Source organism: Carettochelys insculpta, chromosome 26 (assembly GCF_033958435.1).
Source record: "Carettochelys insculpta isolate YL-2023 chromosome 26, ASM3395843v1, whole genome shotgun sequence".
Classification (NCBI taxonomy): domain Eukaryota; kingdom Metazoa; phylum Chordata; order Testudines; family Carettochelyidae; genus Carettochelys; species Carettochelys insculpta.
This window is the reverse complement of record NC_134162.1, coordinates 856,512-883,073: the sequence shown is the minus strand read 5'-3', so window position 1 is coordinate 883,073 and position 26,562 is coordinate 856,512. Positions and strand designations below refer to the sequence as shown.

Below are 26,562 nucleotides of genomic sequence, written 5' to 3'. Positions count from 1 at the left end.
CTAAGCAGCTGGTGCCTCGCAGTTTGAGTTCAGCTGACAGTTTCTTCCTGTTGAGTTTGCATGAGAGATGTTTGCCAACGTGTGTACAGGAGGAACTGCCTCATGAATTCTCTTTTGTGCTCTGAGCGTCAGTCACGTCCACAGCAGTAGCTCAGCTGTTTCCTTGGGTGTGTCAAGTGCCACAGCAACTGGTTTCAACTGGCCAAGTTCTTCGTGTCCCAGTAGAGCTCTTGAGTTTTGATGATGGGGACCACTCTGTCTTCGAGTTCTCCATTGTGATCGCTGGCAGTCCTGGGATGACGTGACTGATCTTTTAACACGTTTCCCTCTGTGTTGTTTGACTGTCCCATTGTGTGTCCCCAGGGGCTTGGGGTTTTACAGTCCCTTGGCATTCTGTAAATCTGACTGGTGGCGGTAAGGAAAGAACTTCGTGAATCTAAATGTGCTTTGCCAAAGCCTGTGGTTTACAGTCTTGTCCAAAGTAACAGATGGAGCCATGCTAGTCTATATACTATGAAAACAAAAAAGCAGTCCAGTAGCACTTTAAAGACTAACAAAGTAATTTATTAGGAGATGAGCTTTCGTGGGACAGACCCACTTCTTCAGACCAGAGCCAAATATTGAGTCTGGTCTGCTCTGGCTCTGGTCTGAAGAAGTGGGTCTGTCCCACGAAAGCTCATCGCTTAATAAATTATTTTGTTAGTCTTCAAAGTGCTACTGGTCTTGTCCAAAGTAGATTTTGCCAGTGTGAGGCCTGTTCATATGTAGTCGTCGTTTTGTTCCAAATCACTTCTCGCGCCTTGCAGCTTTTTCTTACAGTCGGGTAGCCCATAGCATTGCCATACTGTTCCTTCGTAAGTGCCCTGGCTTCTCATGCCAGGTAGCACAATTCGTCCCAGTTTTCTCATTGCTTCCAGAATGAACAACTGATACATGACTGTGGTTTACCTTGTCTGCACCCAGCTAGTGATCATGAGATCAGTGTGATCCTTACAGCTTCTCTGTGTAATTCTTTGCCTCCTGGCCACAGGTAAGTGTGCTTGAACAGTTCACCTGCTGCCTGCCTTTGATTGGGTACTTTGTAGCCTGGCCTTAGGTAGCTGCTCATCGCTGGAACGGTTGGATGCTCAGCAAGAGAAAAGAGAATATGACACTAAATACTGCTGCGGTGTTTAAGGCAGTTTTTTTGCTTCCGTTCCGGAGCTTTGTTACAAACGCATCCCTTCGCGGCTGAAAGACTCTGTCTTTGCCTGACCCGGATCTGGTTTTCTTTTGTTCTTGGCAATGGCAACGCAGCATTATCAGTACCTTTAGCCACAGCACGCGAGTCTGATGCTCTCAGGTGTTTAACTGAAATTTGTGAGTCTCATGTCTTTGTTTGTGAAAGGTGGTAGCTGAGACATTAACTCAGGATGCAAAGCGACTGTTTTCAGTAGCTCAGCCAGCATTGCTAATACGTCCTGATAGAGGTTAATTCCTCAGCCTGAAATGCTGCACACACCAGGAAGCCAGTCACTCTGTGTTCACTTTTGATCTCTGCCTGCACGCTCAATTCCATGTGGAAGGGGTGGAGAGGAACTTCGATCAGACAGTCAAACGCAGCTCACTGGAGGGCAGGTGTTTCTCTACCTCCTGCTCGGGGATCACCTGCCTGCAGGGCACCCACCTACGTGAAAATGGGAGCAACAAATCTGACTTATTTAGGGTCTTACAGAGTGCAGCAAGTGCATGAGGTGCTACGCAGAACAGTGCAAGAGCCTCTGCTCTGATGGGCTCATGAGATAAGAGGAGACAGGACAACAGCACAGGTAGAGGGGCCTCAACTGCAGGGAATGAACCCGGCCCCTGGAGGCTTTGTGGGACGGGTGTGTTGAAAGGTGGTCAGAAGGGTAAAGCTAAGAACAAAAGCCATGGGCAGGCTGGTGGGTGTGGGAGGGCAGACGGTTCTGAAGGGGCAGGTTGGAATGGGTCAGGATATGGTCCTGTGATAACTCAGCAGCCCAGCATGGATGGAGCTGCCCCCCTTTGTGCCGTTCATTTGAGTGCTTTTCCAGAGGCGGCGGGGAGGGGCTGAGCTCACCCTGCCAGGAGCATGGTCATGGTTGGCTAGAGCTTGGCTCCAGGAACATTCGTCATGGTCATGGAACAGCTGAAGAGCTCTAGTCCAAGCCTGGCGTGTGTAGTGACTGTCCCCTGACTGAGGCTGTGCCCTGGTGTCTCTGTTGCTAGGTCCCAGAAGGCTTCACGGCTGTGATGAGTGCCACCACCTGGGAGAAGGAAAAGGACAACACCTTCACCTTCAAAATGTCCCAGCCCATCCCGTCCTACCTGATTGCCTTGGCCATCGGAGACATAGTTTCTGCTGAAGTTGGACCCCGGTGAGAGGCTGCCGCATTAGGCATGGGTGGGTGGGGGGGCAGCTCATCAGAACTAAGCCTGTTGCCTTGGCTGTAGGTTGTCTGAAGGGTTTGCGTCCCCAGGTAGGGGGCTTATCTACTGTCCATCCTCTTGTCTGAGGGACTCCATTCTTCCTGTGACCATTGGCTGGCGCTCGCTGGTCTGGACTCTCAGGTTCCGTGGTTTCCCCGATAACCATCTTTCTCACTCTGATTATTGTGCAGCGCGGCTGCTCTCTGTCCTGCCAGCCAGCTGTGACCAAGGGGGTCTCACGTGGAATGGAATATACCCTGAGTTCTTTGTTACTGCAGATCTGTGTCAAAACCAGCCCAGCCATCCAAAGCTGGGTTCCAGCCGTACCGGTCATTAGTGGGTTGTCAGTTCTGCTCAGCGGGAGACTTCGTAATGCCTAGAGTCCAATGGCAGTAGCTGCTCCCTGCCAGTGCTTTCAGAGAGCCACAGATTGCCCGATTCATGCCTCATCCCTGCTCCTCCCCGTCCCTCCCTGAGCTGGAACACCGGGGGTCAGCTGTTCATGGCATTCCACCTCTGGGAGCAAGTGGGAGGAGCAGGTAAGTGTTGGGCTCCAGTATGTGAGAGGGGCACATGGGGGGCTGCAGGTGGAACCCTGGTTAGCTGCAGCCTCCTGCAGCCCACAGAGGTGAAGGACGGCCACTCATGCAGCCCACCCGCTGTTTGTGTCATCCGTCCCTTGTGTAGTGCCTCTGTGGCTTGTCTGGTTATGGCTCACCTCTTGTTCCTTGTCCTGGGCAAGATTTTTTTCTCTTTCTGGGGAGAGGGGACTGCAGCTTGCGAGTGGTGCTGCAGAACGGCACACCTGTGCCTTGTTGTCCAGCTCTGGCCCTTGCTTTGAGTGTGCCCCCCAAAATTGCCTGTGCAGCGATCTCTTAAAACATGTTTACTGATGGGTCTTGAGCACACAGGAGTGTGGCTGTTCCTGGGTAAGGGGAATAAGTCTCTCACTTTTTCCAGCTGCTTTAATTCGTACATTTGTGGATCTTTAGGGCCAGGAAAGATCCCTGAGTCTGACCTCAAAACTTATTTGATCCTTGTTATTAAGGGCTAAAGATGAAATTAACAGCTCCTGCAGTAGATATCTCATTAGCCTCATATATGGCCAGACTTCTATTCTATTTCGGTTTAAAGTCCATTAACTGTTAAAACTTCCCAGTTGTACATGCTCAGCAAATGGCCACAACCCAGCCATCAAATTCCCCCCTCCATGCGGCAGTAGCAGCCCCCAGACTTTTCAGGTGTGCTTGGAGAAAGGCATTAAGGGCTCCGTACTGCAGAGGATCATTCTTTCTGCTTTGTCAGGTAGAAAGCGATGGGGCAATGCCTAGTCAGGTGGTGTTCAAATGAAATTCCAACAGGCGTCCTTAACACCCCAGGAAGTTGTAAAACAACCTGCCGTGAATCACCAGAATACAAGCACCTTGACTAAGGCTTCTGAAGGAAATAAATTACCATGCTAACCTAAGCTTTGACCAAGCCTTGCTACAAATCCCAACTGCGGCTATTAATGGAGAAGAAAGAAATGCTGATTGGGGGTGGATGGATGGCTGTTGTCTTTTTAAAAACCCCAAAGCTGTGAGCGGTGAATCTAACCTGGGTTCCCCAGCAAAGAAGCATAAACAAAAATTCAAAGGACAACCTGCTAGAGTCAAACCAGCAGCTATGCTTCTGTCCCCTATCCAAGCTCTGAGCCAGTGACAGAGTAGACCAGCGTGATAGCTTATGTGCATTAGGCTGGAAACACCATTGCCCAGAGTGTGCAATGGCTGAGATGTGGTTAACGGAAAGGCCAGTCTCTGCGCAGATTTTGTGATGTATCCCTGTGCTAGGGCATGATTTTAGTGGCATGTATACAGCTGCCGCCTGTTGTTCTTCTCTACAGGAATAAGGTAGACCAGAATAAAGTACACATAACATTGGTATAACTTTGCCCATGCTAGCAGCTATTGTACTGATGTACCTAGATTGGTACAGAAAAAAAGCTGGGCAACTTTTGTGCATGGGTAAGGCCTTGGAATGGGGTAAGTTAAATTTATTAATGACGTCGTTGAGGAAGAGGGCAGGGAGACGAGGGCATAGCTGTTCTGGTTATCTAGAAGTGGTTGATGACCAAGCCTCCTGGGGCTTTGGGGAGTTTGACAGCACATGAAATGTTTTTAGAACATCACTTTGATTCTTTTTCCATCCTGCTCATGGCAGGTGGCTGAAGACCCGTGTAAAATCTGGGGGCTGCAGGAAGCAGTATCAGTTATAACCACGTTTCATGACCGCACAAAGTCTGCAAGCTTCAGGCCCGCTAAATTAGCCTGGTCAACTTGCATGTCACGTGTTTCTCTAGACTGGTGATGGGCAGCCCGCAGGCTATCAGGGTTCTGCGTGTGGCCCCCCCAGACATCGTTACTGGTGCCCCCGTGCAGGGCTGCCAGATTCCACTGGTTTCCGTCAGTGTCGTGTTTTTCCTAGCGGTATTACTAAAGCGACGCTCACAGGAAGTGAGGTGCGTGCTGATCGCGCACGACGCTGCTGGTGAGAGCCACGTGCTCCCGTGTCGATCAAAGCTCTGCCACGGTTCACTCGGCACAGCACACGGATTCTACATACACGGGTGCCCTTAGCAAAACTGCCCTAACCGGGGAGACGGGCTTGGCTGTGACAGTCTTGCAGCCTGCTGAGAAGGAGGACCACTCAGGCAGCCCCCCTGGTAACGGGGAAGCCGTGTGCTTACCAGGTCCTGATTACGGGTGGCTTGGGAATGCATTTCGTAGTTGGGGTTTTCCCCTGTGTACTCAGCAGCACACGGGCGAGGGTCCTTTTCACCGAGCTGTAGAGCTCCCTGCCAAAGATGTAACCGTGGCAGTAGCCAGAGTGGAGCTGAGCTGGCAGAGGCCGGCTGTCACTGGGGGGTAAGCCTGACCTGGTCTCAGGGCTGGGCTTGTCGTGTCAGCCTTCCCTGCGGGTCAGGAGCGCACTGGCTTTCCTCCTCCTTGTGTGCCGTGTGCCAGTCTTTGCCGTGCTTCTCCTGGGAGAAAAGATGGCAGAACTCAAGCCGCAAACTGACAACCCCTCCCCCCTTTGCCCCCAGAGCCCCAAACTGCCCCCAGGCATCACACACCCCTGAGCCCCAGCCACTCCTCCCAGCTCTAAATCAGTGCCCTCCGCTTCCCCCAGAGCCAGCCCTGTAATTCAGCCCGACTCAGCAGAGCGGCCGATGGAGCCGGGGAGGAAGGTGTCACCCGGCCCCCCGGGCCCAGCCACAGCTGCCAATGTGCCCCAAGGCTGGGCCCGGCTGCAGGCACTGAAGCAGCAAGCACTGCCCCAGGCCATGGCTGCAGGGCAGCGGTGGGAGGCAGGAGCTGCATGACTCCCAAGTGCAGCTGCAGGAGCCAGGCCGGGATGGGAAGAGCCGGCCGTGTGGAGCTGGCGGAGGGGTGCTCAGTGTGCTGCTCCCCTGAGCTGCTCCCTGCCCCCCCACTGCCATAAACGGGGCGCCCAGCCCAGCCCAGCTGCCCGCGAGCAGGAGCGGAGCCAGGACGCCGGTCTGCGGCGCCGGTTCCTTGTAAGGGCGAGGTGTGGTCGGCCCCATGTTTGTCGCGGTCTGGACGGTTTCTTTGCTCTTCCTAGGAGTCGGGTGTGGGCCGAGCCCTGTCTGATTGAGGCGGCCAAGAAGGAGTACGATGGGGTGATCGAAGAGTTCCTGGCAGTCGGGGAGAAGCTCTTTGGACCCTATGTTTGGGGCAGGTGCGGCTCACCTGGCTTGAAGTCACTGGGGTATTCTGGGCGGCCATAGGGCTGGGACAGAGTCATCCGGGTGTTTCCCAATGGGGCCAGGTGGTTCCCTACCCACTGCTCCACCTTTCTTCCCCAGGTACGACGTTCTCTTCATGCCCCCCTCCTTCCCCTTTGGTGGGATGGAGAACCCCTGCATCACCTTCGTGACCCCCTGCCTGCTGGCTGGAGACCGCTCCCTGGTGGACGTCATTATCCATGAGATCTCCCACAGCTGGTTTGGCAACCTGGTCACCAATGCCAACTGGGGCGAGTTCTGGCTGAACGAAGGCTTCACCATGTATGCTCAGAGGCGCATCTTCACAGCCGTCTACGGTGAGCACCCAGCCCACTCCCAGCCATGGCAGCAGCCCCACCCCGGGCTACAAGAAAGGCACGAGGGACCCAGCTCTGTCATCCAGCCTCGGAGGGCAGTTCCATGTCCTGCCCAGAGGCCCTCCAATGTCACTTTGCACAATGCTGATATCAGCGTCCAGCTGCACAGACCAGAGATCTGGGCCAGGGCCTGTGTTTTGCAGCTTGACACGTTTCCAGGTGGTGGCTGGGGATCTGCACAGGTTGCTGAAATACCTGAGATGCGAGAGGATTATGCAGTGTGATGGGGGGAGGAAGGGGTTGGACCATCTGATGGCTTTTTCAAGAGGGTTTTTCTGGCCTTTTTTAGATTAGAATCTCCAGTCCTCCCCAGTCATTTGGGGGAAAGAATAGCTCAGTGGTTAGAGCATTGGCCTGCTAAATCTGGAGTTGTGAGCTCAGCCCTTGAGGAGGCCATTTAAGGATCTGGGGCAAATAGATTAAAAAAACCTGTCAGGGTTGGTGCTAAGCCCTGCAGTGAGAGCAGGGAACTGAACTCAATGACCTCTGAAGGTCTCTTCCAGTACTGTGAGATAGATAGGTGTATCCATATTACTGTGGCTGCTGGAATATGGCAGGGTTAGTCACACCAGGAAAGGAGTACAACCTGCCTGCAATGGGGTGTGGGTTTTATTCAGATTCTTAAAACAGTCTTTAGTTAATAGCCATTTAACTCCAGGAGCTGCATCTGAGTGCCATTTTGGGGTTGGGAGGGAATTTTCCATTGGGTCAGACTGGCGGAGATCTGGGTTTGTTGGGTTTTTTTTGGCCTGTTTCTGCAGGAGTCGCTTGCAGATTTAAACTGGTGTTAGTGGTGGATTCTCTGTAACTTACAGTGGTAAATAATGACTTGAGGATGTCAGTAACTCGGCCAGAGGCTGGGACAGGAGTGGGCAAAATCAGTCCGGGGGCTGGATGTGGCCTGCCCAACTGATGAGCAGAGCGTGCAGACTTACAGCCAGCTGCATGTGCTCAGCTGCCCCTCCCCACACCTTGTTCCATCTGCAGCCGAGCTGCTCCTAGGAATCTCCTGCTGGCCATATGAGGGGTTGGGGGGGAAGAGTAGCGCTGTAGTCAGGGGGCCCCCCTGCCCCTGTACCCCAGGGCAGGGATCGGGGAGAGGGAGACACAGAGGAGCTGCTCCAGTCGGAAGCCTGGATGGTCTGTGACTCACTCAGGAGAGCAGAGCAGGGGAGTGGGGGACAACAGAGCAGGACAGATTTCCCTTGCAGACATGGGGCGGCTTCTCTCCAAAACTTACCCAGCAGCAGCCAGTGCTCACCCAGTGTCGCTGCCCCCCACGCACTGCAGTGCGCAGTGTGGGAAGGTGGAGGGCAGCCATCTGTGGGGAAGGAACAAGTTCTGAGGTATCTAGAAAAACTAGATGTGCACAAGTCCATGGGTCTGGATTTAATGCACCCGAGGGTACTGAGGGAATTGGCAGAGGTCATTGCTGAACCTTTGGCCATTATCCTTGAAGACTCTTGGAGATCGGGGGAGATGCTGGATGACTGGAAGAAGGTAAACGTAGTGCCCAGCTTTAAAAAAGGAAAGAAGGACAATCGAAGGGACTATAGACTGGTCAGCCTTACCTCAATCCCTGGGAAAATAATGGAGGGGATCCTCAAGGAATCCATTTTGGAGCACTTGGAAGAGGGGAAACTGGTCAAAAGTAGCCAGCATGGATTCACCAGGGGCAAGTCCTGCCTGACCAATCTGATTAGCTTCTATGACGAGGTAACAAGCTCTGTGGACATGGGAAGTCAGTGGATGTGATATACCTTGACTTCAGCAAAGCTTTTGATACGGTCGACCACAACATTCTTGTCCATAAGTTAAGGAAATATGGATTGGATCCTTGGACTATAAGATGGATAGAAAGCTGGCTTGAGGGTTGGGCCCAATGGGTAGTGGTCAATGGCTCAATATCTGGATGTCGGTCTGTTTCAAGCGGAGTGCTGCAAGGCTCGGTTCCGGGGGCGGTGGTGTTCAACATCTTTATTAATGACCTGGATGAGGGACTGGATTGCACCTTCAGCAAGTTTGCAGATGACACAAAACTAGAGGGAGAGGTAGATTCGTTGGAGGGTAGAGAGGGAATTCAGAGGGACCTGGATAAATTGGAGGACTGGGCCAAAAGAAATCTGATGCGGTTCGATAAGGAGAAGTGTAGAGTCCTGCACCTGGGGCAGAAGAATCCCAAGCATTGTTATAGGCTGGGGACCGACTAGCTCAGCAGCAGTACGATGGAAAGGGACCTAGGGGTTATGGTGGATGAAAGGCTGGATATGAGTAAACAGTGTGCCCGTGTAGCCAAGAAGGCTTACGACATACTGGGGTGCGTTAGGAGGAGCATTTCGAGCAGATCTAGAGAAGTAGTTATTCCTCTTTATTCAGCACTGGTGAGGCCACATCTGGAATATTGTGTCCTGTTTTGAGCCCCCCAGTATTAAAAAGGATGTGGATTTGCTGGAGCAGGTTCAGCGAAGGGCAACAAAAATTATGAAGGGTCTGGAGCACAAGATCTATGAGGAGAGGCTGAGGGATTTGGGCTTGTTTAGTTTCCAGAAGAGAAGACTTAGAGATGATTTAGTAGCAGCCTTCACCTTCCTGAAGGGGAGCTCTAAAAAGGAGGGTGAGAAACTGTTCTCAGTGGTGTCAGATGGCAGAACGAGGAGTAAATGGTCTGAAGTTGAGGAGGAGGAGGTGTAGGTTGGATATTAGGAAAAACTACTTCACTGGGGGGTGGTGAAGCACTGGAATGTGTTACCGAGAGAGGTGGTGGAATCTCCATCCCTTGAGGTTTTTAAGTCCTGGCTGGACAAGGTCCTGGCTGGGATGACTTAGTGGAATTGACCCTGCTTGAAGCAGGGGGCTGGACTAGATGACCTCCTGAGGTCCCTTCCAGCCCTGTGATTCTGTGATTCTCCTCAGGTGCTGCTTACACCTGCCTCGAAGCTGCCACGGGAAGGGCCCTGCTGCGCCAGCACATGGATAACACAGGCGAAGATCACCCTCTAAACAAGCTCAGGGTGAAAATAGAGCCAGGTTGGTGCTGTATCCAGGACCTGGTGCGGGAGGGAAGACCGGTCTCTGGGACCGTCGGTGATGTTCTTACTGCCGATGCATTTAACCCGATAATGGCTTGGAATAAACTGCGTCTACAGCATTACTGCTCAGGGGCTGTAATAGTTAGGGTGTGTTGAGGATAGACCATGAAGGAGCATCTGGATTGCATGCAATACAGCTATCATACATGCAATCATGTGTTCCTTAAACAGCAACAAGATGAGTGGCTGTTGATTAATAGCGGTGTTGTTTGTCCAGTGTCCTATGTGTGATCAAACTCCAAACCTTGGTAAGTTTGTAAGCTGAGGGTAAGTTCAAAGGAACAGGCTCGTGATGGACCAGAATTTAGACCATGGATGCCTCAGGTTGGGCACCAAAATAAGTGCCCTGGGTTGTTCGAAGGCTCTGAAGACCTTCAGCTTGTATTGATGTCCTTGACAGCTGTGGCTGCTCAGTGCTTCTGAAAATCGGGCTACCCTTATGCTGGTTCCTTGAATGGAGTAAGCACCCAGTGTGTGTGCTGTGCCTTTACTCTTGGTTTAGATAAAAGCATCAAGTAGCTCTGACGTTTGTAGCACTGAGTGACGGAGCATTTCAGGACGGACAGCTGTTGATAGAATAACGTGGTTAGCAAGACAACCTCAATATTTTTTACCTTCCGTTTACAAGCCGACATGCTACTTTTCAGGAAGTTAAAACAGTCCTGAAAACTTTAATGGGCGTCCATAAAGTCTGAGATTTTGGAGCTTGGTCACTGTAGAGTTCTAGGTAAACAAACAAGACTTGTTAAATTTTAAAACCAGGGTGGATGTTTATACCCAGAACCAGTGCGATCAGTTTCCTTCAGACTCTGGGGGGGAGGGGGGAGCCATTAAATCTCGCTGGCTCAAGAGCAATCTGCAAGTCTTCAGCCAAGAAGAGATGTCCAGCCAGAAGCTGAAAAGTTCATTGTAGAGTAGCAGTCTGGTTGTCTCCTCAGCTTGCTCCATAATTCTATGTAACTGAGTAAATTTCTGCGTCCTCTTGGCCTGCATTTGTGGAGCAAAGGGTGTGGATGGTCTCCAGGAGAAAGGTGGCTGAGCAAGAGGCAGTCAACGAGTAGGGGGAGGGCCACTGCTTAGTGCGTTCGCTCTGTGTTGCCGTGAATTGCATAGTGTGCTTTATATCTGATTTAGGGTGGTGCTGAGTGGAGGGGCCATAGGCCAATGCCCTTTTGTGCTGCTTGTTGGGCAGGGACAGCTTCTGGTGCTGGATGATGGGAATCTAAGGACATTGAATGGTTTGTTTTAAATGGTGGCTGCTTTCATAAAGCTCAGGCCTCTCTCATGTCTCTGACCTGCTAGGTGTTGACCCTGATGATACATACAACGAAACACCCTATGAGAAAGGCTACTGCTTTGTGTCCTACCTGGCACACCTCGTGGGAGACCAGAGCAAGTTTGACACTTTCTTACAGGTGCGGGGTGTGGCTTCACTGGCTTGCAGCTGGGGAGCTCTTTGGGATGGGATGGGCAGGGCCTGGACCCAAGGAAAGTCACTTCTTCCTTCATGCGTGTTTGTTAGCCATGTTTCTTTTCTTCCTGTTGGTACGTAAGTAACAGCATCACGGGTTCGTGGGACTTTTTACACTTGCAATAGCAGAGTCCTGGCTGGGATGATTTAGCTGGGGTTGGCCCTGCTTTGAGCAGGGGGCTGGACTAGATGACCCCAGAGGCCCCTTCCAGCCCGAGGATGGTAGGATTCTAAGAAATAACGTCACCATTCCAAAGCCAAAGCTGTCCTGTGTGCCTCAGGCTGGAACTCTCTTGGGGAACCTGAAGCCCTTAATGGATCAGAATTTAGGCTGGAAACCTAGCATTTATATCCTGCATTAATGCCCAAGCGCTTGAAGTTAAGACCAAAGTCCTCCCACGCTGTACAGCAGACCCCCGATTTACACGATTTTGACTTATACGTTTCTTGCAATAACATGAGTCAAAATTGTGAGCGGCAAGGAACAGAACCGGGTGGCAGCCTGGCTCCCAGCTCCCTGCTGCTTGAAACTGACCAGCGCAGCAGCACCAGTCAATTTCCTGGCTCCTGGAAACAGAGGGGAAGTGGGAGCCAGGACAGGGGAACAAAGGTGGCAGGGCCTTGTGCAGCACAGGTCAGCCAGCAGTAGAACTTACACCTCGAGAAGACTTAGCCCTTCTAATGGGCACTCAGGGTGGCCTCTGCCCTCCTCAGTAAAGTGCTGTACAGCATTTGTCACCCTGACAGATTTTTCAGGCTCTCCTTTTTATTTTGTGCCCTGCCTTCCAGTCTCACTCCTGGAGACCTACGCGTCTGACAGCCATTTCCGTTCTTAGAAAACAACACAGAGAGCATGTTAGGACTGTTGGTGTGGCTTTTTCACGTTTCGAACCATTTCAGTTTTGTTTAAGCCCGGAGGGGAAGGGGAGTGTCTTCAGAAGCAAGTTTAATGCACATTTAAATGCTTTTGCAAAAAGCATAGTAAGCAGCGTAAAGTGCCAAGACAAAATGTTAACTGGCAATTGTGGAGGAAAAATACGCATGCAGGTTATCCTGAAATAAAGTCTGAATGATGGACATTTTTAGAGAGAAATAATTATATGACATTAGTAATAGAACATATGTTGTTAGAGGAAATTGGGGACGACTTAAAAAAGGCACAGGATGGGGGGGGGGGCCTGTAGAACAGCCAAAATCTTTCATCATGTTACAGAAATAACATGAGAAGCTGCAGACAAAGTTTTAAAGCAACAGGAGGGAATGAAAGCCAGTGTTACTGACCAAGTGGCAGGGAGAAGTTTGCATCTAGCGCTAGTCAGAGGCCATTAATTCCAAGACAGTGGGCCTTGGAAAAGCCATGCCCCTTGGCTGTGCCGGTAAGCAGCTAGTCTTTAGACATGATGCAGAAGTGTATTTTTTGAACCATTCATCATGTGCCAAGAGGCGTGGTTACTGACTGTTGGCCTGCTTCAGAAATGCGTCTTTGTAAACACAGAATTAAAAAAGACAAACATTGTACTTAAGTTTTTGTAGCAGTACACCAGCCTTTCCCAAGTTCTGCCTAATGGAAAAGTGCTCTAAAAACATGTAAATTGTAAAAGCAGCTTTAGGTTTTAGTGCTTTGTACAAACCACAGGTAAACAAATGAAAAACCAGCTGGTGGAAGGCAGGGGACAAGCCTTTTTATTCGAGCGAAAATGCACTTTTTTTCTGCCACGCCCTTTTACTTCCTAAACTTACTTAAAATGAAAATGCTGTACAAACCAAGTACAATTATAAATCTTCTACATCGCCAGTCAAACAGAGCACAATGTGGATCCTTCTTTACAAAATGTATGTCCATTTAGCAGATGGCCCTGCGTCTAGTTTTGTACCAGGATTAAGTTACCTCGTTTTTACATAAAGCCATTAGCTTTGTTTTGGAAAGCTGTAGAAAGACCTTTGTGAAAGCTGCTTGCATAGTTGGTTTAGGAAAATGTTGTTCTGGAACACACACCCAACCAAGCCTCCCAATTCTCCCTATAACAACAAGAAATCAAAAAAATTCAAACTGGCACCAGGGCAACTGAAAATACCCAGAAACGAAACTGGAAGGTAGGAAATAAACCAAAAAGGGAGATGTAGAAGCCTGTCAGAATTCTCCTGTGATGAATGCTGCGCTGCCATTTGCTACTGGTCTCGAAAGGCCACTTATTAGGGCATGGGGCAGCTGTGTTCAGAGTCCAGCTCCAATGTCTCGTCTTGTTTTCTGCTGTAGCATGTGGCTTAGAGGCTGTCCCCTCACATGGAGCTTAGGAGCCTGGGGAGCTGATATCTGGGTAGCAGTGTAGTAGGATTGGGCAATGGAGGTGATTAGGGCGTGGGAGCATGTGACCTATGAGGAGAGGCTGAGGGGTTTGGGCTTATTTAGTTTGCAGAAGAGAAGAGTGAGGGGCGATTTGATAGCAGCCTTCAACTTCCTGAAGGGGGGCTCTAAAGAGGATGGAGAGAGGCTGTTCTCAGGGGTGACAGGCGGCAGAACAAGGAGCAATGGGCTGAAGTTACAGAGGGGGAGGTGTAGGTTGGATATTAGGGAAAACTGTTTCCCCAGGAGGGTGGTGAAGCACTGGAATGTGTTACCGAGATAGGTGGTGGAATCTCCATCCCTAGAGGTTCTTAAGTCCTGGCTGGACAAGGTCCTGGCTGGGATGACTTCGTGGGATTGACCCTGCTTGAAGCAGGGGGGCTGGACTCAATGACCTCCTCAGGTCCCTGCTGGCCCAGGATTCTGGGGTTGTGTGACTGTGGTTCAGGAAGGCACAAAGGGGAGAGGACAGAAGCTTTTGAGCCTGTGGCCAGCTTGAGCTTGTGGATGTGGGGGAAGAACCACAGGCAGCTGGAAGGAAGAGGGGGACCAAGACCACCATTGTTGAAGCATGTGCCGCACTGCTCCCTGCCCGTGGCTTGGGAGCAAGAGCTGGCTGAGCTGCACCAAGTCCGTGCAGTTTTGCCCCCTGCTCCGACTTCAGTAGCTCTGGAGAGAGAGAGAAGCTGCGACCAGCTGCCCCACCCACAGCCCTCCAGTGCTGGCAGCCGAGTGGCACCACATTCCCCAGCCTGCCAATGTGTGTGCATGGTCCTGGGGAGCAGGCCACTGTGCCAAACAGCTGGCCCCATTGCTCCCAGCCCCGGGGGCAGCTGGGCACCTTCACCCTGTGAAACAAAAAGACTTGCCCAAGTTTGGGATGTGGGAATCAGAGAACCCCACCTTGTGCCTCTGCAAACCGGGGCAATCTGAATGGGCAGGAGCTCGTTATACGCACAGGGGAGGGAGGCTGGAGAGCCAATGAGTAGCCAGAGGTGGAAACAGCAGTTGTTTGAGTTAAACCCTCTGGGTCTGCCTGCGTGGAGTGTAACTCGGAGCCTGCTGCCCCCACAGGCCTACGTGAACCAGTTTAAGTTCCAGAGCATCATGGCCGACGACGCTCTGGAGTTCTTTCTGGAGTACTTCCCGGAGCTGAAGAAGAAAGGGGTGGACACCATTCCAGGTCAGTATCGTTAGAGAGGCTCCAACCTCCTAGGTGCCTCGGTCTCCTCCCAAGTTCTGGGGACTCGCTAAAACCAGAGGCAAACGAAACGGGGCTCCTGGCAATTGGAGTTTGTTCAGATTGGCCCTCCTGCCTGAGTCCACCGCTGCATTCTCCAGAATTGCAGCTCCGCTTCTGTTGTGTCTGTAGTGGTGGATTCCAGCCCCTTTCCCATTGTTTTTACATACCCTGTGCACATTTGGCTGTCCTTTGTCTGTACGTTACTTGGCCTTTTCCCTCAATCTTATTAGCAGGCGTGACTATTGATTCCTACAGCTTTTCTCTAGTTGGAGATCTGCTGATGTTCCCACCTTGTAATGTTGAAGACTGGTGTAAACTGGCACCTTTCGATTGCCTGTCAGCCGCATGTATTGAATACGCAGCTCTGTCTTGTGAGCGCTTGTGAGACAGGGTCATTTGGGGGTTGGGTAGTTAATTATGTCACAGCTTTGGGCTTTAGTTAATGTGTCTCAGCTACTGTCTTTCCAGACTTGAGGTCGGTCAGGTTTTGCTTTAGTGGCTTAATCCTTCCTGTAGCTTAGGATCATAGAACAATAGAGCTGGAAGAGACCTAAAAAAGCCACCGAGTCCCAGCCCCCTGCTCTAAGCAGGACCAAACCCATCAGATCAGCCCAGCCAGGGCTTTGTCGAGGCGAGACTTAAACACCTCCAGGGATGGAGACTCCACTACTCCCCTGGGGAGACCATTCCAATGCTTCACCAGCCTCCTAGGGAAAAAGTTTTTCCTAATGTTCAACCTGGAGCTTCCCAACCACAACTTGAGACCATTGTTCCGTGTTCTGCCATCTCCAGCCTCTTTGCAGCCTCCCTTCAGTAAGTTGAAGGCTGTTACCAAGTCCCCCCTCAGTCATCTCTTCTGCAGACTAAACAGTCCCAATTCCCTCAACCTTTCTTCGTAGGTCATGTGCTCCAACCCCTAATTATTTTGGTCGCCCTCCGCTGGACCCCCTCCAGTGTGTCCACATCCTTCCTATAACTGGGGGCCCAGAACTGGGCGCTGTGCTCCAGATGCGGCCTCACCAAAGCCGAATAAAGGGGGACAATCACTTCCTTGTTCAGCATTTGCCCAGCGATCTTTAGCAGCACAGCTGGCTCCAGCCCCAGGGGCCCAGCGAAAACCTTTGGAATCGGAGTGGAACAGAGCCAACGCAGAGGCGCTTGCCCAAGGTTGCAGGATCCTGAACCAATCTGCCATGTTAGCTGCCCTTCATCTCAGTGGGGTGTTAATTCAGATGCCCATTGATGAGTTGTGGGTGGAGCTTATGGGAGGCCCATTCCTATGTGTCCGTCTTCGGCCCGGTGTGCTAACGGCTTGTGCTGATTTGCTACATGCTGATGGGCGCCTTCAGCTTCCTGCACAGAGGGCAGATTCTGGGCTGAGTCCCCATACCGCCTTCCTGCCCTCCTCACTGCCGACTCGAGTTGGGCTACTAAGATCCTCCGCAGAACTAACAGCCAACTAGGAGTCAGTAGAGCCGGTGGCAGGTCCCCCTGCAGGTGGTTGAGGGCTGAACCTAACCTGTGATGTGGCTGGTACGTTAGCTGGAAGGACTCAGCTTGGCTCTCGGATCTCAGGCTGTTGACACTGTCACTGGAAGGCTCAGCACAGCTGAGTCAATGGGAGATAAGAACCGTGGAGCTCCTGTGATCCAGTTTTACTAAGGGGTGGTGCACAGAAACCGGCCTCGGCACCTGTCGCATGCGCTGGTGCTCTGTGGGACTGCTTGGTGCAGGGGCCCATGGCAGTCTCCAGCTCTGCGGCAGCTCTTCTCTGCCCTGGGCATCCTGGCTCTGGGAGGTGGTGTGGAGTGCAGAGGCCGTGGCCCAGCGTTCTCTCTCCTCTGCTGCAGGCTTTGAGTTTGATCGGTGGCTGAACACCCCTGGCTGGCCCCCTTACCTGCCTGACCTCTCCCCGGGGGAGACGCTCATGAAGCCCGCGGAGGAGCTGGCTGAGCTCTGGGCAGGCAGCAGTTTGAACCTGGAGGCAATCAAAGCTGTGGACATCAGTGCCTGGAAAACCTACCAGCTAATCTTCTTCCTCGACAAGATCCTGCAGAAGTCCCCTTTGCCAGGCGGTAGGGCCAGTAACCTCCTCAGGGCGGGGCGTGAGTTGGGCGCAGCAGGGGCTCTGCTTGGTGTAAGGCACTGAAACCTTAATGCAAATCCTACAGCTGCGTAGAGGCCCAGGCTTAAGGCTCACTTGCCACTTCGAGTGCAGCCAGCTAGGTGTGGAGCTGTGCCTCCAGCTTCCCTGCAGTGGGGCGTATGCATGCGGTGCCCATTCAGCTGGCCTGTCCCGGGCTGGGCCTTTGCCATCTCTCCAAGAGCCGAAAGCGGGGGAAGAGCAGAGGGGTGTGTTGGGGCATCACCCCCTGGCAAGGATGAAAGTGAAAGGTGGCTGATTGCAAGGCAGGGTAGCAGAACACCGCACCCAGCACCCTGTGGCCTCTGCTGTGTCCAGGTCCTTTCCCAGCCCAGCTGGGAGGCTGGTGGCAGGAGTGGTGAGCACCAAGCAGAGTGTTTCCACCAGTTCTTGAACCCTGTTTGCTAGAGTAGCCTCGTGTGATGTGTTCTGGGGCCGTTCTCGTGGCAGGGGGTTGTAACACTCCACAGCGCAGGAGGCTAAGCTCTGCCCCTCTGTAACCAAACGCTCCCTGGGTGCTGGAGCCCTTTGCTGGTGCTGCAGCTGTGTTCGCATCTCTAGGCAGAGCCCTGAGCTCCTGCTGGTACTGCGTGGGGGGACTCTGTCCTTCGTCACAGCGAGGCGCTCGGTGTGTGCCGTAGGGCTGAGCTCTTCGAGGGCACATGGGCCCCAGACTGCTTGTATGCAGCTCTGCGAAGCTGAAACCAGTGGCGTTTCTGGGTGGTTCTCGCTGGCTCTGCCCGAGTGGTTGTGATGCTCCTTTCCTTGTGTTGAGGCTGGTGGGACTGAGTGCCAGTGTTTGCTTCCCAGGGAATGTGGAGAAGCTGAGTGAGACGTACCCGAAGATCTCCAAAGCCCACAACGCTGAGCTGCGCCTCCGCTGGTGCCAGATCATCCTCAAGAACAACCACGAGCCCGAGTTTGGCCAAGTCAAGGACTTCCTCCACAGCCAGGTTTGTGGGGAAGGCCACTGCCAGCTCCCTGGGGCTGGGAGAGTCGGCACATCAGCCCTGCTTGGGGATGGGGGTGGATGTCCAGGGAAGGCTGGGCTCAGGCCAGAGCCCTGCTGCATACTTTGTTTTCAGGCACTCGACTTGTTTAAGGCAAAACTTGCTTCCCTACGTCCCTTTGGAGTTGGTAGATGTTAAGCTCAGAGTCATAGAACTGGACTGGACTTTGAGAGGTCGTTGAGTTCAGCCCCCTGCCCTGACGGCAGGACCAAGCACCGTCTGGACCGGGGTGTCCAACACGTGGCCCATGGGCCAGGCTCCGGCCCACCAAGCCTTTGAATCTGGCCTGCAAAGCCACAGAAGCCTTGGCCCTGCTCCGGCCCCACCCCTCCCTGGAGGCCCCACTCCTGCTCACTCGCTGCCTGGGCTTTCCCTGGAGCGTGCGGCGTGCGCTGAGGTTGCAGAGGCAGGATGCACTGGCCCAGTCTGGCGCACGTGCGCTGCAGGCTGCTCTTGCTGCCGCCGCTCGGGGGACTCGCAGGCCACAGCCTCCGCGGGTGTCCTGCCTTGTGCGCCTCCTGGGAGCCGCCCCGCCCCAGTGCCAGCTCACTGGGGAAGCTAGGAGAGATGACTGGATAAAGGGAACTAAGCCCGAGTGGGGTAAGAGGGGGGTGTTTGGGCTGAGGGGGTTAAGCCTGGGGACCGGGGAGCAGGTTTGGGGCTATTTTGTGTTTGGTCCCCAGAGCATGTAAAAAATTGCCACGTGGCCACCGATGGGGGGAAAAAAGTTGGCCGCCCCTGTTCTAGAGCATCACCGGCGTTAATCTAACCTGCTCTTAAATCTCTCCAGTGATGGAGATTCCACAACCTCCCCAGGCAATTTATTCCACTGTTTGACCACCCTGACAGTTAGGAAGCTTCTTCCTAATGTCCAACCTAAACCTCCCTTGCTGCAGTTTAAGCCCGTTGCTCCTTGTCCTGTCCTCAGAGGCCAAGGAGAACAATTTTTCTTCCTCCTCCTTGTAACCTTCTTTGAGGTACTTGAAAACTGCTATCAGGTCCCCTCTCAGTCTTCTCTTTTCTAAACTAAACCAGCCCAGTTCCTTCAGTCTTCCCTCAGAGCTCATGTTCTCTAGACCTTTAATCATTCTTGTTGCTCTTCTCTGGACCTTCTCCAGTTTCTCCACATCTTTCTTGAAATGTGGTGCCCAGAACTGGACACAATACTCCAACTGAGGCCTAAAAGCGCTGAGTAGAGCAGAAGAATGACTTCTCGTGCCTTGCTCACGACACAGCTTAATGCTGGTCACATGCGTAATTTTTTGCTGGCTTTGGGCCATGGGATCTGTGAGATGAGGAGGTCTCAAACGTCACTGCACCGTGACCCTTTCTGACAACAAAATTACTCCACGGCCTCAGGAGCGGGGTCCGAGGCCTGAGCCTACCTAAGCAGGGGGGCTTCAGGCCTGGCTGGGAAGGGTAAAGCTGAAGCCCAGAGTCCCCAGCCCCTAGGGGTGGGGCTCAGGCATTGGCCCCATGCCTCAGCAAGTCTAAATACAGCTCTGGTGGCCCCATTCAAACAGGCTAACGACCAACGTTCCCTCTAATCTTTTCCATCCACATGCGGAATAGATTTCTGTAATGTGCACCGAGCAGTGGGTTAATGTGCCACACCCGTGGATACAGAGCACCTGGCTGCAGGCAGGGACAGCCCTGGACTCTCCCCAGAGACTGTACAAGCACACAGCTTACAGGGAACACTGGTCACACCCCACGCTGGGAGACTCTGATGGAGTTTGGGAACCCCCTGGGGGGGCTGCACAATCTCAGACCAAGAGGTGCTGCCCTCCCTGTCTTCCCTGCTTGCTGTAACCCTCGCTCTTCTCACGGGTTTGCAAACCTAGCCTGAATGAGGACTCTTGCGGTCCTGCTGTTTTCTGTGTGGCCCACTTCTGAACAGTGTGGGTTAGCACCAAGGACTAGTGCCCAGGCAGGCCTGGGTGCGTACGCCTATGCATGGGCGGCTTTCCAGAGGGTAGATGCATGGATTTGTGTGTAGCCGAGCCAGAGGGATGCCAGCTAGAGGGGGGACTGTCCGGGGGAGCTGTGGGGAACTGCTCTGCAGCCTGAGCGATGGAGTGGTTCATGGTTCTAGCTGTCTATTGCAGCCTAACCTCCTCGTGGCCTTTGCAATTTGTGCCTTTCAGGGGAAGCAGAAATACACCCTCCCCCTCTACCGTGCCATGTGGAGTGGCTCCGAGTCTGCCCGAGCACTGGCTGTGGAGATGTTCTCAGCCACCGCCCCTCAGCTGCACGTCAACGTCCGGAACTATGTCAAGAAGATCCTGGCTTCGGAGCCCGCGGGCAGCTAGTGGCCCGTCCCAGCGAGACACGGGCAGCGGGGCTCATGCTCTGCTGCCAAAACACCTCTGTGACCCAGGGAGCCTCTCCCCCTTGGTGCTGAGCTCATTCCGTCCCCAGCTGACGCCAGCCTGGTCGCTCCCTCGCTGGCTGGTGCAGACGTGGGTTTATTAAACACTTTGATTCATGTTCTCCCTGGTGGTGCTTGGTGGGGGCTTTTCGAGGGACTCGCGGTCCAGGGTAAAAGCAAACCCCTCGACTGGACCTTCCCCATTCCCACTGCAGCTGTTCTGGGAGATTTGCTCCCACCCTGCAACAGGTCCTGTCGTTCTCTGAAAAGACCCATTAAAACCTGCCCACTCGCCTTCAGTCGGCAGCTGGCCAGTGGTGCCCCTTGCAAGGAGGGCTGGCGGCCGAGCACAGGTGCTGTGAGCGCACAGGGACCTTGCTGTGCTGTGGTGGCCTCTGGCTCTCAGGGCTGTGGGACCTGGCACACAGGATGCAGGGCTCCTGCCCTGGGTGCTGGCAGCCAGCAGCTGTTCTCTCCCAGCCCTGGCACCTCTGCATTTGCCAAGGCAGCCAGCAGAGCACAGGGGCTGGTTGCTGTCACTGCTGCAGCTCCCACCTTGAGGTTGAGGCAGGGCCCTGAGGGGAAGGAGCCCCAGGGAGCTGCCCTGGACTCCACTGAAGTTCAGCCCTGCATGGGAAACGAAGAGATGACACAGGGCTCCGCCGGGGGGCGAGGGGGTTATGGATTCGTGTGTCTGCCCACTTGCCATTAGTACAGCTATAGGGCAGGCTCACCACCTTCTGGATGGGCCAGAGCGGTGGGGGACTCCCTCCCCTGCCCCAACACACAGCACAGGCAGGAGTGGGAGGTGGGCTCCCTGGGCGAGTGGAGAGAAGCCAGGCTCTCGGGCTGGTGGAGCAGTGCAGTAGATGGGCTGGAGCCTGTGCCCAGCCAGGCCTCTGGGCATGAGCCCACCTTCCCCTAGGGTGGAGGTGCTCCTGCCCTACCATGGCACCCCATGGAGCAGGCCCTGCTTGGCTGCTGTTGCCATGAGGCAGGTGCAGAGCTGAGGGGACGTTGGGTAGGGAGCGGGGGCAGTCGGGCTCATTAACCTGACTTGGCTGCCAGGCTGGTCTCCCGCCCAGCAGGGCCAAGGCCACCGGGGGAGGTGGGCCCCCTCTAGTGCCGGCAGGAGTAGTTCCCGTCTCTCTCCCACCCAAAAGGCTGAGCAGGACCCTGGGGCAGAAGGGGTGTCATGGCTCCTTCCCCACTCTAGCAAGACATGCACCAGTGGGGGCCAGCAGAAGTACCTCCAAAACCTTATCTACCAGGTTTTGGTATAAACTCCCCCCCCCCCCCCAAATCCTAAAACAACCTCAGATTCGGGGGATAAAATTCGCTGTCCCCACCCAAGTCATAATAAGGGAACCAGGGAGAGACGACGTGGGAAATCTCAGCCCCAAAAGTAAAAACCAGGACGCAAACATTAACCAAAGCCAGGTTAAGAAAAAGGGAGAACTCTTATTATTACAACAATATTTGTGCTGCGAGCCTCATGCCTGGATGGAAGAGTCACCAAGTAAAACGCATGGGGAGTCTTCACCAGGGGCCTGGAACTTACTTACAAGGAGAGTAAAAGGACATTTCTAAAAAGTGCACGGACATCAGATCCCACTTCCCAAACCATAAAACAATAAAGCCTAATGGACTTACCTAAACTTCACCCAACTTACAGAAGATTGGAGGGCCTGTTCCTGGAGGGAGATATCCTGTGTCTGTCTCCCTCGTGGCTGGAAAGAAGGACCAGAGGACAGAAAAGGGAGGAGCCAAAATGTTCCTTTGTCCCAGTTTGAAATTCTTACCTACATTCCTCTAGGCCAACCCCACCTGGCTAAGGAGGTTAACCCTTTTACTCCCAGGCTGCTGGCTAACCCTCCTGATCGTGATGGGGCCAGGCAGGGTGCCCAGTGGTGCTGTGGAGGAGGGCAGCAGAGTGCCCTGTGGCTGGGGCAAGGGGGCCGGCCTGCCCACAGTGGCCTGGCTCTGCCCAGGCTGAACAGGTGCACAGCATCTTCCCTCTCAGGGTAGCCCAGGGCCTGGGGTCCCTCAGAACCAGAGCTGGGAGCTATTTCCCTCACCCAGGGCCAGGCAGGTGAGGCACCCTGCTCTGTGCCCTGTGCAGCCAGTGAGGACAGGCAGGGCCTGGCAGAGCCTGCTCCCCACGCCTGGGGCTGGTGCACCCAGCGGGTGGGGCCCACACTTGGCAGGTCTGGAGCTGCTGAGCCATGGGTCCAGAGGCAGCAGCAGCAGCGTCCAGCGTGTCCAACCCCCTCCTCCCTGTGCACCATCTGGCCTGGCCTGGCAGCTGCAGGGCCTCACCTGCCTCCTTGCAGGGCTGTGCCCTGATCCTGGCCCATGGCACAGGGACTGCCTGCAGGGCTCATGCGCCTGGTACAGTCTGGCTCAGCCTTCACTCTTGTCAGTTTCAGCATCAGGGTCATTTCAGACCCGAGCTGTTGCTCCTTGACTCAGGGACTTGGGATCCCTGGCCCCAGGGCTGCGGGTGGCTCTGACTGGGCTGGATGGCCCCTTTCCAGGATGGGCATCCTGAATCCCAGCTGAGCAGTCCCAAAGGCAGAGATGGCTCCTGGGAAAGGCCTTGGGCATGCAATGCCAGGGTAGGACCCACTGCTACAGAGCAGGGGCTGGGTGCTGCAGGCCATTCCAGCACCTCAGAGCACTTGCACTGTTAAGCAGCTTTCCAAGCGTCAGCAAGGTAGATGCTACAGATGGGGAAACTGAGGTACAGAAGGGACAGGACTTGTCTAAGATTTCCTCCCCAGCCCTTAGTCTAAGCACTAGCCAGGTCATTACCAGGAAGAGGTGGCCTGGTAAAAGGGGTCCTTAGAATCATAGAGTCCTAGGGCTGGAAGGGACCTCAGGAGGTCATCTAGTCCAGCCCCCTGCTTCAAGCAGGATCCACCCCCACTAAGTCATCCCAGCCAGGACCTTGTCCAGCCGGGACTTAAAAACCTCGAGGGATGGAGAATCCACCACCTCTCTAGGCAACGCATTCCAGTGCTTCACCACACCCCTGGGGAAGTAGTTTTTCCTACTATCTAACCTACACCTCTCCCTCTTCAACTTCAGACCACTACACCTTGTTCTGCCATCTGATACCACTGAGAACAGTTTCTCACCCTCCTCTTTAGTGCTCTGTTTCAGGAAGTTGAAGGCTGCTATTAAATCACCTCTAAGTCTTCTCTTCTGTAAACTAAACAAGCCCAAATCCCTCAGCCTCTCCTCATAGGTCTTGTGCTCCAGCCCCTTAATCTTTTTTGTTGCCCTCCACTGAACCTGCTCCAGCAAATCCACATCCTTTTTATACCAGGGGGCCCAAAACCAGACACAATATTCAAGAGGTGGCCTCACCAGTGCCGAATAGAGGGGAAAAACTACTTCTCGGCTACGTCTACACGTGCACGCTACATCGAAATAGCTTATTTCAATGTAGCGACATCAAAATAAGCTATTTCGATGAATAACGTCTACACGTCCTCCAGGGCTGGCAACGTCGACGTTCAACTTCGACGTTGGGCAGCACCACATCGAAATAGGCGCTGCGAGGGAACGTCTACACACCAAAGTAGCACACATCGAAATAAGGGTGCCAGGAACAGCTGCAGACAGGGTCACAGGGCACACTCAACAGCAAGCCGCTCCCTTAAAGGGCCCCTCCCAGACACAGTTGCACTAAACAATACAAGATCCACAGAGCCGACAACTGGTTGCAGACCCTGTGCATGCAGCATGGATCCCCAGCTGCAGCAGCAGCAGCCAGAAGCCCTGGGCTAAGGGCTGCTGCACATGGTGACCATAGAGCCCCGCAGAAGCTGGAGAGGGAGCGTCTCTCAACCCCTCAGCTGATGGCCGCCATGGCGGACCCTGCTATTTCGATGTTGCGGGACGCGGATTGTCTACACGTGCCCTACTTCGACGTTCAACTTCGAAGTAGGGCGCTATCCCCATCCCCTCATGGGGTTAGCGACTTCGACGTCTCGCTGCTTAACATCGATTTCAACTTCGAAATAGCGCCCGACGCGTGTAGCCGTGACGGGCGCTATTTCGAAGTTGGCGCCCCTACTTTGAGGTAGCATGCACGTGTAGACGCGGCCCTCTAGATCTGCTCGAAATGCTCCTCCTAATGCACCCCAGTATGCCGTTAGCCTTCTTGGCTACACAGGCACGCTGTTTACCAACCTTTCATCCACCATAACCCCTACATCCCTTTCCATTGTACTGCTGCTGAGCCAGTTGGTCCCCAGCCTGTAACAATGCTTGGGATTCTTCCGTCCCAGGTGCAGGACTCTACACTTCTCCTCATTGAACCGCATCAGATTTCTTTTGGCCCAGTCCTCCAATTTATCCAGGTCATGCTGGATTCTCTCTCTACCCTCCAATGTATCTACCTCTCCCCTTAGTTTTGTGTCATCCACAAACTTGCTGAGGGTGCAATCCAGTCCCTCATCCAGGTCATTAATAAAGATGTTGAATAATACCAGCCCCAGAACTGAGCCTTGCGGCACTCCGCTTGAAACCGACCGCCATCCAGATATTGAGCCATTGACCACTACCCGTTGGGCCCAACCCTCAAGCCAGCTTTCTATCCATCTTATAGTCCAAGGATCTAATCCATATTTCCTTAACTTTTGGACAAGAATGTTGTGGGAGACCGTATCAAAAGCCTTGCTGAAGTTAAGGTATATCACATCCACTGACTTCCTCATGTCCACAGAGCTTGTTATCTCATCGTAGAAGCTAATCAGATTGGTCAGGCAGGACTTGCCCCTGGTGAATCCATGTTGGATACTTTTGATCACTTTCCCCTTGTCCAAGTGCTCCAAAATGGATTCCTTGAGGGTTCCCTCCATTATTTTCTCAGGGGTTGAGGTAAGGCCAACTGGTCTATAGTTCCCTGGATTGTCCTTCTTTCATTTTTTAAAGATGGGCACTACGTTTGCATTCTTTCAGTCATCCGGCATCTCCCCTGATCTCCAAGAGTCTTCAAAGATAATGGCCAAAGGTTCAGCAATGACCTCTGCCAATTCCCTCAGTACCCTGGGGTGCATTAAATCCAGACCCATGGACTTGTGCACATCTAGTTTTTCTAGATAGCTCAGAACTTGTTCCTTCCCCACAGACGACTGCCCTCCACCTTCCCATATTGAATTGTCTCGGACCATCATGGAGAAGTTGACTTTGTCCTTGAAGACTGAGGCAAAAAAAGCATTGAGTACTTCAGCTTTTCCTACATCATCTGTCACTAGGTTACCTCCCTCATCCAGTAATGGCCCCACACCTCCTCTGATAATCCATTTATTGTTAACATGCCTGTAGAAACCCTTGTTACTCTTCACATCCCTTGCCAGCTGCAGTTCCAATTGTGCTTTTGCTTTCCTGATAACTGCCTGGCATTCTCCAGCCGTATGTTTATACTCCTCCTTAGTCAACTGTCCACGTTTCCATTTCTTGTATGCCTCCTTTTTGAATTTAAGCTGACTAAGGATTTCCCTGTTAAGCCAAGCTGGTTGCCTACCCTGTTTGCAGTTCTTTCTATGCAGCGGAATGGTTTGTTCTTTTGCCTTCAGTAAGACTTCTTTAAAATACTGCCAGTTGTCTTGAATGCTTTTCCTCTTCGTCTTCGTTTCCCAAGCAATCCTGCTCATCTGTTCTTCTCAGGGATGAGAAGTCTGCTCAGGGATGAGCAGGGATGAGAAGTCTGCTCTCCTGAAATCAAGGGTCTGTATGTTACTACTTACCTTTCTTCCTTTTGTCCAGATCTTGAAATCAACGATCTCACGGTCGCTGCAGCCCAGGTTCCCCCCGACTTCTATTTCTTCTATTAGTTCTTCCCTGTTTGTGAGCAGCAGGTCAAGTTGTGCACAGCCCCAACTGGTTTCTTCAGCACTTGTACCAAGAAGTTATCCTCAACATTCTCCAAAAACTTCCTGGATTGTCTGTGTGCTGCTGTGTTGCTCTCCCAACAAATGTCCGGATGATTAAAATCTCCCATGAGAACCAGGGCCTGTGCTTTGGAAGCTTCACTTAGCTGCCTGAAGAAAGCCTCATCTACCTCATCTGGCGGTCTATAATAGACACCAACTACAACATCACCTCTGTTACTTCCGCCTCTAAGCCTAACCCAAAGACACTCAACTGGATTTTCTCCTTCCTCATACTGGAGCTCTGAGCAATCACACGGCTCCCTCGCACGGAGCGCAACTCCTCCTCCTCTTCTCCCCTGTCTGTCCTTCCAGAACAGTTTATACCCTTCCATGACCGTGCTCCAGTTTTGCG

General features: G+C 53.1%; 1 protein-coding gene across 1 annotated transcript in view; it reads left to right on the top strand.

Moving 5' to 3' along the window:
• Window positions 1–20,386, top strand: part of RNPEP (arginyl aminopeptidase) — a 28,286-nt gene extending 7,900 nt beyond the window's left edge. The window contains exons 3-11 of the mRNA XM_074977427.1: window positions 2,230–2,378; window positions 6,055–6,171; window positions 6,299–6,534; window positions 9,508–9,621; window positions 10,986–11,098; window positions 14,573–14,681; window positions 16,592–16,816; window positions 17,695–17,837; window positions 20,042–20,386. Coding sequence (XP_074833528.1) covers window positions 2,230–2,378; window positions 6,055–6,171; window positions 6,299–6,534; window positions 9,508–9,621; window positions 10,986–11,098; window positions 14,573–14,681; window positions 16,592–16,816; window positions 17,695–17,837; window positions 20,042–20,206 — 1,371 coding nt within the window. The 3' untranslated portion in view covers window positions 20,207–20,386. The remainder of the gene's footprint in view (window positions 1–2,229; window positions 2,379–6,054; window positions 6,172–6,298; window positions 6,535–9,507; window positions 9,622–10,985; window positions 11,099–14,572; window positions 14,682–16,591; window positions 16,817–17,694; window positions 17,838–20,041) is intronic.
• Window positions 20,387–26,562: the final 6,176 nt, after the last annotated feature.